General features: G+C 40.5%; 1 protein-coding gene across 5 annotated transcripts in view; it reads right to left on the bottom strand.

The window, feature by feature from the left end:
• ppp1r9a (protein phosphatase 1, regulatory subunit 9A) overlaps positions 1-12,900 on the bottom strand; it is a 57,721-nt gene that overhangs the window by 31,414 nt on the left and 13,407 nt on the right. For all 5 annotated transcript variants that reach the window (XM_055018086.1, XM_055018087.1, XM_055018085.1 and 2 more), the window contains exons 3-4: positions 4,568-4,700; positions 3,692-3,812 (exon numbers count right to left, since the gene is read on the bottom strand). In XM_055018086.1, coding sequence (XP_054874061.1) covers positions 3,692-3,812; positions 4,568-4,700 — 254 coding nt within the window. The remainder of the gene's footprint in view (positions 1-3,691; positions 3,813-4,567; positions 4,701-12,900) is intronic.

Raw genomic sequence — 12,900 nt, 5'->3', positions numbered from 1 at the left:
GGTAACCGGTGTCCTTTCAGCTCCTTTCTCGGTCCGTCACAACATGCACCAGCTGCCGAGCCAGATTTAATATGACCGTGACACCCAATGCATCAACCAGAACTGTCAAATGGACGTATAGAGACGCATCAGGCTGACAGGTAGACAGAGAGCGAAGCTGGTTGTCTGTCAGCAGCTCAGACGCTTGTCTGACCTTCACAGCTTCTAATATCATAACGTGGCTTTATGCGGCTAAGGCTGGATGGTATACAACTGCCGAGCTGGGGCAGTGAGAGAAAAAAAACACAAAGTGACAACAAAGGAGGATATCAGTTAATGCAAACAGAACAAAATACCCACACACCTTCGTCCTATAGCCCTCCCCTGACCCCAGCACACACTCAACAGTGAGCCACAGCCGAGTCCATCTATCTGTCTGCCTGTGAGTGTGCATCAGACCATTAAGTCCGACTCAGCAGTAGACAGAGAGCCCTATAGCAGGAGAGGTGATGACAGAAGGAAATCGCACTCTGGATAGCAACTCCTCACTTGTGTGTGACTCAGAGTTTGAGTACTTACAGGGTGAATGAATGTGCAAAAGTTATCAAGTTTTTACTGCCATCACGACGCTAATATCTCGAGTCTTCAGTTTATTTCTCTCATAACGTGATCAAGGTTTATTAGGAAATCCATCATGAGGATACTGGTAGAACTGCAGATGCACAATTCTGTTTCCATATCTAATAGAGGCACAAATGATGCAATATAATGTTGGAACACATTAGCCAAACTAAGCAAACAAAAGGCTCGGTTTATGCAAAGACTAGCAGCAAACAGGGAAGTCAGAATAATCACTGTGCTGGAAAGATCTTACTGTGTGAGGTGTTTCTGTTTGATCTCCAAACACTACCTGCAGAAGTTCAAACACTTTGAAAAGTTATTAATGTCATGCATGTACTTTAATCCAAGACTGTTTTATCTGATCTCACATTTAAAAAAAAAAAAAAAAGGTAATATCAGTAAGGAAGTTGAAGAAAACAAATATGTGCCTCAGTAGAGTCCAGCTGATTAAAACATACAGTTCAACCAAATATCTAACATTTGTCCACGTATTATTTTCAATGCTATAATTGTTTTATGACTTCAGAAATCTGTAAAATAAACTGCAATTTTAACAGAGTAATACCTTATGTTCATTGTTCTTTCACCAGGTTCGACATCTAAAAATATAAACTATAAAAGCCAATTGAAAAACTATAACAGTTCACACAGAGACATAATAAATGAAGGAAATGAATAAATGACAAAGTAAACACATAAATACTATTGTAAAAAAAAAAGAAAGGAAAAGAGGGAGGGACAGCTGGATATGTGAGAATAGAATGTGAACATGAAATAGAATAAATCTCTTCACAAATTTGGACCCCTAGAGCCTTAATGTATATGTGAAATTTGTTCCATCACATACACAATTATCTGTATTTATAGTTTATGGACATTTTTTTTTTTTATTTTCATGTTTGCTTTTATGGGATAACTAACAGTATAGATACGAAATGTAGGGAGAAAGCTTCAAACAGCCATAATCAAACAAGTAAGTTTGTAGCTATGTATACGGCATCATCTTAACTCTTAGGCCACCTTGACACCCCTAAAATAAAAAGAAAGAAAAAGAAAAATAAGATAAACAGTAAAATGAAACTAAGTGAACTAAATGAAACAAGGCTTTCAATGGATTAAAAACAAATGTGGTGATTATGTGGCTGCTTAACAATGTGAAGCTATATTTTGAAAAACACAACCTAATTGTGAATGTTTATTTTACAAAGCTTATGAGTAAGTCCAGTGAGGAAAAACAGTTTTCTCTCTGTTGCTTTCGGTGAATATGGGCTGTTCCTGCTGTTCTTTTCTCTTTGTCATCTGAGTTTTTCCACATTGTCAAAACCACTTCATTCTCCAATTTTAATGTCACAACACTTGTCCAACAATCTATCTGCCCACGTTCTCTAGCCCTATATGGTCGTAAACCCTGTTTCTTTGTAATTCTATCCCTTCCTCATCTCCACAGCATCCAGTTTGTGCAGGGCATCTCCATCAGGCATCTACTACCTTCACTCCACCACCATCAGTGTCTAAACTTTGGGTGTCCTGTCCTTAGCTTCTACTATCAACTGGGACTCTGCCCTATGGTGAGTCTAACCATGACAATAATTTGATTTAGCATGCTTGGTTTCATATGAGGTATAGATGTGGGATTTGAAAAAAAGAAATGCTAAACAACCAAAGAAAAAATGCCCAAAAAAAGTGCTAAATGGTGACATTAGCATTGTACTATGCTCACACTGTCAATAATAACATTCTGATTTTAGGATGCTCAACCTTGGCTAAATAGCAATAAACACAAAGCAGACTTCATCATCTGCTGACCATGAATATCACTGTGTATCAGGGCAGCCAACAGTGAGATGCTTAAGCCACCAAAGTGGCTGCCATCCTTAGAGCAATGCCTTTAGCATGGCTGAAAATGTAAGCAAGCACAGTTTATCAAGAAGAGCACAGATCCTTACTTTTCAGTTACACATTAATTATTAACAAGGCAGAATTTACATTAGACAGACAGAGGAGAGCAGAGAACCAGTGAACTTTTTCAGTTTAAAAAGGCTCAGATCTACAGGCGTACAAATGTATTGAACTTGAGCTTCTGTACAAGCTTCCTCTGATCTTTCCATACTTCTTTCTCCCACTCGCGGAGTGAAATGAGAGTTTTTGGAGTCAGTGAAACTGTCATCTTAGAACAGATCGACTTTTCGCACTTTTGAACAAGCTGCTTCTTTTCTGCTGCTCTGCTCCGTCTCTCCTCGCTCGCTACATTTTAACTAATCTCACTGTCATGTTCCTGAAAGAGGCAACCGTGGCTGCTACATAAAAGAAAAACTAATCCCTAAAGAAAACACACCTTCTGCAAACAACCCCAGTGCATTAGGGTTTCCAGTTTGTGAGAAGTGCTTACCGTACTCTCTGCTCTTATACTGCATTGATTGGAGCTGCCTATCCAATTTTTAATCTGTTTATGGGGAACCTGAACCACACAGAAACACTAATAGGTAGAAGCTGGTGTTTGAGAGGCAGAAAATCACAGCTCGCCTGCTGAGAAGCTGTCATCTTCTCTACCCCTAGCTGAGTGCTTACTCTGCACTGTTCACGCTTTATAATGCACAAACACACACATGCATCATCCAGGGACAGAGATAGAAACACACTGTGAATATGGGAAACAGTCATGTTGTGCAGAGAAACTCTGACAAACTAAAACAGAATACAAGATAGGGTATAATACAATAAGATTGTATATCATTTATATTATAGTATAATGTCTGTCACTTAATCCACATACCATACCACACACCACGTATAGCCTTGTGTAAGACTTTGTGTCCCATACTGTGCCTCTCCCAGTAGATCTAATCCGAACCCCTGCTGCTAAATCTGACAGGGACAGAGTGTGACTGTGTGAGGGAGTGAGACAGAGTGGTGCTGTTGGAGGGGTGGCAGAAACTAAACAGCAGATTAACTGTTGTGTCCATTTTTCTAGAATTAGTGCTTCTTCAGCCCTGCACATACTTTTCTTTCATGCCTTTTCATTTGTTGTTCCCAGACGTATTTTTGAGTTTGAAAAATGTGTGACATCCAACGTAAGAAAAGCAGCTCTCACCTGCTGTCTCTTTCAGCAGCTCCACCCTCAATGACAGTTTTGACAAAGATGCCCAGTTTCTCCAGACCAGCGTCAGCGCCAACACCCATCCCGATGATACTGATCCCGAGGCCATCTTCATCTGGAAACATGAAGAACACACAGTTGAAGTGGGAATGTCTATATTTGTGTAAATGTGTCATGGGTTTTCCATTTCCTAACTTTCCTGTCATCTTGGAAAACCCAAAATAGCCTCAGTTAAAACAAATATAGATAGATGAACACATTCACAAAGAAATATAACTGATTTAATAATTAACTGGAGGGACAGACATCTACCTACAAGACATTAGCTGCCCTTCACATAAATAGGGAATATGCTGGATGGGAAATTCCCTTCATCCATCCCCATTGTGCATTAATTATTCACAAGTTGTTGGGGTTGCATAACAGAGTGGATGATGGAATCCTACAATGTACAGTCAACCTATTTTAGGTTCTTGGTGATAGTGGATTTCAGCAGAGGAAAATCTAAACAGGACAAGACAAGTGAAAAAGATGCAATATCACCTCTTTGTAGCTTGTGCTGGAGAATTAGGACAAACTGTGCACTTCTGTGCTTTTAGTGTAATCTAGTGGGATTTGTGGTGAATTGCTGCTTTGAAACAGGGAAAGTAGTCAGTGGAAGTCATAATGTGGGCCATAAAGGATGAAGAAATACTGAAAGAAAGAAATGGAGAAACAACCTGAACATAAAGAAGAAAAACAGAAACACTTAATTTATAAAAAAAAAAAAAACAGTGATTTGCCAAATGTGGGTGACTCTGTCTATTGGGTATTGTGTTTAAGTGACAAGATCCACCTCCTCATTAGAATGTTCTGAGATTTTTTTCCCACCTTTCTCCAGCTCCACTGGGAAGAGCTCCAGTTTCTCCACCCTCTTCTCTAGCTCATACTCGGCAGAGGAAGCCACGGGATCCACCTCCTCATTACGTCGGTCATAGTCCTCATTGGAGTAGGTGTTAAACACCTGAAAAAAAAAAGCACAAGGAAATGGCAGTGGAGACATGCAATTAAATATAGCAGTTCACATTACAGAGACACATTAGATTGAGGGCTATGATTATAGAACTTTGAATTTCATAAAGAAAATAGCATACTGTAATAAGTGGCTTAAATAGGAACAGGTTTTGATGCTGCATAACTAAAGCTGCACCTTGCAACAATTACAGTTCATACAAATATGACTCGGTATTGCTATTTTTACAATGGTAACGGTGGTTGCTCTGCAGAGTTTATGACTAAGAATGTATGTAAATAAGAGCTTTTATGTACCCAACCATGGGAAACACAACGCTTCTGTCAAGTATTATCTACAAAACAAAGCCAAAAACACTGCGGTAAACAAGGCCTTCACGACAAAGCCATGACTACAATCACAAATCAGCCTGTTAACCAACAACAAACATCATGTGGCGATGGATGGCAGGGATGCCTCTCTCCTCGTCTACGCTGTGTGGTCCTCGTAGGAACCTCTCCTCCTCTGCAAGAGTCAGCTGTCACTTCACATCTCATCCCAAACCTCACTGCGCTCTGCACTGAGCAGGACGGGAGGGAGCTGTGCACACACTGACTCCAATGTGTATGCTCCTGACACGTTTACAGTGTGGTGTTCTGCAGAACGCTAGCTGCTGGTACTGAAGAAAGAGCCGCATGGGTATGCAAAGTGTTTACAACGATAGACAAACATGCGTGAAAAGGCACAGGGAAGCCTGCATGACAGCAAAAGCATCCTCCTGGTTGTCTATGTCTCTCCATCAGAGAGACACCTGCACACCCACACTGACTGCAGCTGACATTATTAAAGTCTAAGAAGGCAGTGATATTTGCCACACGGTATTGTCTTCTCCAAGTGAAGATCTGATGAAGAGGGTATTACACATTTAGCTAATGACGTCAACCAACAAACTTGTTGACAACACTGCATGCTGCTAATCTGTAATCGCATGTTTGCAGAGGCGATCAGTAAGTGTGTCATGTCATATCATCTGCACTGAATAAAGCCTACAGCCAGACTGGTGTTAGTCACTTATAGCATGTGTATTTGTATGCAGTTGCACTTATGTGTGCAGAAACGGGGAGCGATCACAATAAGCGCAATGCAGACTGATCAATCTTTTAATAGCACTGGAACACTGACAGATAAAAATAATGAGGGTAAACAAGCTTGAAAAATATCAGTCAGGACTGTTGTGCTTTTCATGCTGTAATACAATAAAGATGCAATAAACTACATTCAATAAATAAATGGCATTGTGTTTGAAGGACAGTGTGCTGGTTGTACGCACAGCTTTGGCATATGTAGCGTGATGCTGCAGGGGTTGGCTTTTATTGTTTCCTCTGTGTGATCCTGCGTGAGCTCTATCTGTGACCTCCCTGTCATCAATCATTCAGTGTGATCAACAGCCCTGCATTATTAACGCTTGCATGCACACAGACCCACACACACAGACACAATCTTGCACATACATGTACAAAATGGTGTGCAGAGCATTGCAGAATGTAAAAGTAAATACGGAGACACACCACAAACACTCAGCAATTATTAGAACACATACATGTGTATATGCAGTATATACAAATGCATACATACATATACAGAGACACATAATACCCACTCAGGCACACACACTGCTGACAAACGCTAACACCAGCACATGAACTGTCCTGGATGTCCTGCACGCGACGCCACCATTGGCAGACAGTACATTCTCTAATGGACTCTCTCAGTCACTGTGTACTATCTACAAACACATTAGCATGTGGCCAGTCACTAGAGAGGGAGAGAGAGAAAGAGAGAGGTCATACAGGAAGATGAGGACAGATGAGGGTGGAACTGTGAGAGAAAAGAAGCGAAGAAGAGACGGTATAGGCACAGTGATGGAGAAAGATAAGAAAAGGGCAGGAGAGGGAATTCAAGATATCTAAAGGATGGACAAGAGAGGAATGGCGACTAAGAGCGGGAGTGACAGGATAAATGAAACAGCATGCACATGGGAAATAAGAACGGGTAGGCAGAAAGAGAAACAGAGGGACTGACTGCACCATCAAATGAAAAGCATTTACCCACAAATGGTTATCTGGCTCTGAAAGGAAAATGCCAGTGGATATTTCTATCCTATCCAAACATCAACTGGTTTCCCAAATGGTCAGGTTCAGTCAATTTGGTAAACATTACTACTGACAAAAGCAGGACCACAGCATTGGAATTCTTTAGGGGACAAAAGAGGTAGAGGAGCTACAAAGGTCAACAAGTGCAGATTAATAATTGATTCCATTGCCTTCTTTAGCCACAGTTACTTTGAGGACAAATTTTCACATTTCTCTTCTCATATAAATTGTATAATATCCTCTTGTTCTCTGACAATAATTGGATTTTGTTCCGGCAAAGAAGTAATTTTTGATCTGAAATAGCAGTGCAGAGATAAAAGAAAAAAGGCAAAGAAAGAAAGAACATGATTTTGAGCACCATTGTGTGTTTAACCTTGGCAGTGGCAGGATACTGCTGCCTGCTGCTTTTATTACTAAGGGAGATGAAAAATGGCCCGAGTCTACGACCAGACCTGACAGCTGTGGGTCAGACTGTTATCACTGCTGGACACTAGTGTATAACGACAATATTTTAAAAGTGTAGACATTGAAACTGCCACTAAATTACCTCTATACACTATATACTGTGTGTGCCTGTCCAACATGAACAATTTTTAAGGATAGGTTGTTCAGAAAAGAGGTTTTAATTTAATTTCACGTGAGGTGCAATTAATCACCACAGAACAAAACTTGGCAGAGCCGCCACAACCCAACATGGCCTGTATTCTGAGACTGACTCAAGACAAAATAAAACGTGACAGCTCCACCAAACACAATCCTATGCACATCAATATGTTTACTCACATAATCCAGTAAAATGATCCTTGAAAACAGTACTCAAAGTCAGGGCATTTCACCATTAACTGATAATAACTGTGAAATCTACACTACTGTTCAAAAGTTCAGAGGTAGAAATGTCCTTATTTTTGAAAGAAAAGCCGTTTTCTTCAATGAAGATAACATTAAATGAATCAGAAATACAGTCTAGACATTGTTAATGTGGTAAATGACTATTCTAGCTGGAAACAGCTGATTTTTAATGGAATATCTACATAGAGGTAGAGAGGAACATTTCCTGAAACCATCACTCCTGTGTTCTAATGGTACATTGTGTTAGCTAATGGTGTTGAAAGGCTAATTAATGATTACAAAACCCTTGTGCAATTATGTTAGCACATGAATAAAAGCGTGATTTTTCAGGGAAAACATGAAATTGTCTGAGTGACCCCAAACTTTTGAACGATAGTGTAAATCCTTGACATGTCACAATGACAAACATCTACACGCTTTCATTTTCGAGTACAGTTGGGATATGCTGAGGCCCTTCATTATGCTCAATTGTAATTCAGTTATTTACTGAAAAGGCTTCACACAAGGACGGCCACTAAAAATGGACTGGAGTACAATGAGCCGTCTCCCCATGTGGTGCCCCTCTGGAGCTGAATTGGACCGGTCTTTTGGAGGATTTAACACAACAAACAATTATTTACATGTAAATATATTCGTCTACGCTGCCTGCACTTTCTTTCAAGCTTAACTTTGGATCAAATAAGCATATTCCCACCAAATGTCACATTTAAAAATTGCTAGAATGTTGCCTTGCTTTTATAAAACAGTTTCAGATAATTTCATGGAATCAGTGTAACGGTGTTGGCTGTGTACTTCTTGGCAGCAAATTTTAATCCTAAAATATCTAACCCTAAAACTCCTATGCATGATTTATGTGGAGACTGCCCAGGGGAAAAGTAAATGCATTCATCATCGTACAGTAATTGTTAGTGTCATATCAGTTCTTTTCCACCCACAAGCTCATACGCAAGCATAAAGTGCATCAGAAATCTGAAATACAAGCTGTGAAGCCTGATAATGACTTCCTCTCCTCACTATTAATTTTCCGTACCTCGCTGTATAAACATCTCTCCCCCTCTTCTTCTACTCATCCATCATCCACAGAGCACACTGATCAATGCCTTGGATGCCAAACACACAGAGTAAGTTAACAAATCTCCAACAACAGAACCGCTGGCAGCTAAGTGAAGACCAGACAGCGGTTCTGCCTGGACAGGCAGACTTGTTACATTATCTGTCTGCCTTGCTTTAAGACAGAAAGAGTTTGCTTCGCCTCCTCTGAAATACAGCTTCGCTGTCAGTTGTGGATGATGCTGCTGCAGCTGCTTGAACACTGCAGATGCCTGGAAACCATAAACTAATGATTTCAATCAGTAGATGAGCCTCTCTCTGTCCTTGTGTTCATACATGGGTGTTTAGGTATGTACAGAGAATGCAAATGCAAATTAGGCATTTTAGTGACAACAACAGGAGAGTCAATACATGCAGCTTTTATATGTGTGTACTGTAGAGTCAGTGGAAAGCCTATTATAGGTAAAACTATGCAGAAGCAGGCATGCATACATACATAGGTGGTACTGCTCAGGAAGTAGGGCTGGTCATCCACTAGTGATAAGATTGGTGATTTGATCCTAATTTAAAGTACTGCTCTTACTAATCACAATAACTTTGCATGGTACTTCAGTGCCTTTGAATTAAAGGGCTAAATAAATTAATCTATTAAACATTAATATATCCAGAATCAAAATGCAAGTCACTGTTTTCAGACCTCAGTCAGCCTATCGGGCTGGTTGCTGGGCTGTGGACCACTGGCTCCCCTGATGGGAGGTGATTAGCTAAGAGCTAATACTGGGACGTGATGATGAGGGGAAGCTCCAGATAGGGTAAAAAAAGGAGAGGATGGGGCAGTAAAATAAGAGGGTGGAGATGTGATGAAGGACGAAGATGAGGGTAAAAGAAATAAGACGCAGAAGGAGATGCAGGCATCTTTAAGATGCTGAGAAAATGAAGCAGTAGTAAATGAAATGGAAGACAATATCACTGAGAGTGTGAGAGAGAAACAATGACTCATGATTCATGGGTCAGAGCAGCAGCAGACAGTACGGCTATTGAACAGTGAAACAGGCAATAACAGAGAAATAAAAAAAGAAAATGAAAAAAAAAAGCTGAGGATTGGGTGAGGCTTGGGGTAATTTGCTCTAGGGTTGTCTGAGTCCCTGCCTAAGACGGCACGGCATGGCTCCCATTCCCGGCAAACAGCCTCTGATGGTATTAAACTGGGCCGTTGCTGTATTGGTGCCAGTGCAGTCACCCGCCCTGTGCCTTCCAGACAGTGGACGCTGCCCAGGGCAATAGGAGGCTGGAAAACCCAGGAGAAATGTTCCTATTGCTGTGGCACAAGCCCAGCAAACCCTGCAGTGGATTAACTACAGGCTGGCACACACACACACAAAATCACACAAACACACACAGTCTGCTCTGCTGCGACACCTCAGCACATTTGCATGTCATTACTTCTACCTGTGGCCGCCCACACATACACATACTAACACACACCGGGCTGGAGAAGTGACAGGTGCTGAAGAAAGTGTCGGGATTCTGAGGGGATGAGACAGTTGCTGATGACGGAAATAAATTAATGTCAGACTGAGATTGACGGCTATAAAGAGGTGGAGATGGAAGGAAGAGAGAGTGAGAAAAGAGAGAAACAAACGGGAACATCCAGTACGCTGCTCTGTATAAAGAGAATCGAGAACATGCAGGAATTTGAAGTGAATTCAAGGCCAACCTTTCTGTCTTTTTGACATGCATCATGTCTCATCTGAGGAAGTGACACTGACAGGGAAAACCACAACTGTACAAGTCAGCATTTCTTTTTTTAACCTCAGATACAACTTCTGCAAATGGAATAGACACAAATACTGGTCATACAAGTGAGCATCTTTGAAAGAAAAAAACTGTGAAAAAAATAGTACAAATTCAATTATGGTATAATTTCACAGTTGTGTTACTATTTAAAATGAGCAGTTTGGAGTTTTTCATCCGCTGTGTGTTGCAGGCTTGTTTTTTTTTGCTTTTTGCCTCAAGAATGCATTTCAGTCTACTATCTATGGTCTAAGACCGCTGGGTGCCATAACTCCCACCAACAAACCAAGCCATTGGCCAACTACAACACAAGAGACCCACAGAGAAAGAAAAAGAAGCAGGGGCCGGCTTAAAACAAGGGGGCTGAGAATATTATCATAGCTTGTAAAGTGAGTGGGAGGCAAGAATCAGAAGCAACACAACAACGTGTTGCTTGTTATAGCACAGGCCCACTTGCTATGCTATGTAATTCATTAGACTGTGATAATGACTTGGCAGAGTGTGGGACCATATTTCTACAAAGCATAATAACCACTCTGTGGGATCTGGACTGTTGTGAATATGGCACAGATCCCTAAAATTATCTTAGTCAGGACAAAAATCAGTCTAATGGTGGCTAATGTTTGATGAAGTTTAAATCAGTTCACCTTAATTATGTTTCTGAATCACTACAAACGAGGACGTAGCGACAGTGCAGCAGACTGAGCACAGGCTTAGCAAACACTGAGGACATTGTGTCACTGCAACACTGTGTTCTGTGCAGTTTTTTTTTTGTTGTTTTGTTTTTTAGTGCAATGAAAACTGACAGCGCACTGATAATGCCATTAGCACGGGACCAGATTGAGAAGGTGGGGGATGGATGACGGTTCATGACACAGTCTGCTGTGTGGCAACTGACCAGCCTCAAAAACCACAAGGCACATCTCGCCTTTCCTGGATCATTAAAAATGCATCCCCTGGGGAGGATCAGGTGGCACCGAAACAAGCAAACAAAAACACAGCTGCATTAATAATGGAGTGACTAAGCTTCGTGCACGTACAAACACACATATACCCAGCACCCCAGTCAAGAGCAGTTGTACCTGTCAGAGATAAGAGGGGGAGGAAAAATCCTTGGCATCATGATGATTTGTTTTTCCAATGACAGCATGACTACTACACAAAAACACACATTTTGCAGAACATGTTTGGGCTGAATAAAACCTAAAACCACTGCTGGATTGTTTATGCTGAGCTTTCGGCACAAATATCTACATAATATCACACAAGTTGTACTTTTTAGATATTTTGTCTAGTTTATGAGACAAGATTTCTCACTTAGCCTCCCCAAAAGAAGCATTACAAAAACACCCTACTGTCAATCTAACTGAGCTCAGCCGCTGCTTTTGCCTTTCTAACCAAAATGTTAGCAGTTATATAGTTCCTGTTGCAGAGTGTTGGAACTCTCTTTAAACAAAACACTGTCGTCTCCCATTGTAACCAGTCGCAGATTGCATAATGAGAAAGTTGACAGCCAGCTTCATCCAGCTCACAGAGGGAAAACACTAGAAGAATTAGGTACTGAGGGATGATGCAGCTGATGTATAGACCCAGAAAGTTCTGTAATAGAAATTTAACAACCACCTTTCACTTTGACCATCTTATTAATCTTTTTTTTTTTTTTGCTGATTCCTTATTAAATTATTTTAAAATGTGCTTCTTTGGCTCTGATGCAGCAGCCTCTCTCTTACTGTAGCCAGTCTGTGGAGTTAAGCAATGTCCCATCAACTTCATTCTCTGATTGGTTACAAGTCATGAGTAATAGCCAATCAGAAGTGAAGGATAAATGTTGAAAAGTTCTCTTTTATTAAACATATGGAAAACATAAATGAAAAAATGCCTTTTAACAAAGTATTGTGTAGAGTTTGTGCTACTTTAAATTATGACAACACAAATTTTACAACAAATGTATATTGGTTTCAAACATTAGCCCTGAAAAAAAAATCATGTCCTTCAACTTTTAACTTTGACTGATTTATTGATTGGAAGAGAGAGAACTTACAAGTCTGCAAAACTGATTTGTAGCTGAAAAGACATCCACTGCAACATGGTTTAAGATTTAGAAAGACTAAGCTGTAGCAATGCTGTTGCAGACATAAATACTATTTACAAATGACTTTGCCAAAATCCATGTCAGAATTGGATCCAAAAGTCAAGCAATGCTGTTACACATATATCATCACCCAGACAGACTGCCCTAAAGGAGAGTAATCCTTTCTCTCAGAAAACATGGTCAGAAAGCAAAGTTCTTGGCAACAGGCCATCTAATTTGATTTGGCTTTACAAGACAATTAGGTGATGCTCCAGATACGGATGCTTTTGAAATC

Source organism: Amphiprion ocellaris, chromosome 15, assembly GCF_022539595.1.
Source record: "Amphiprion ocellaris isolate individual 3 ecotype Okinawa chromosome 15, ASM2253959v1, whole genome shotgun sequence".
NCBI lineage: Eukaryota > Metazoa > Chordata > Actinopteri > Pomacentridae > Amphiprion > Amphiprion ocellaris.
The sequence above is the reverse complement of the archived record's forward strand: the minus strand, read 5'-3'. Positions and strand labels throughout refer to the sequence as shown.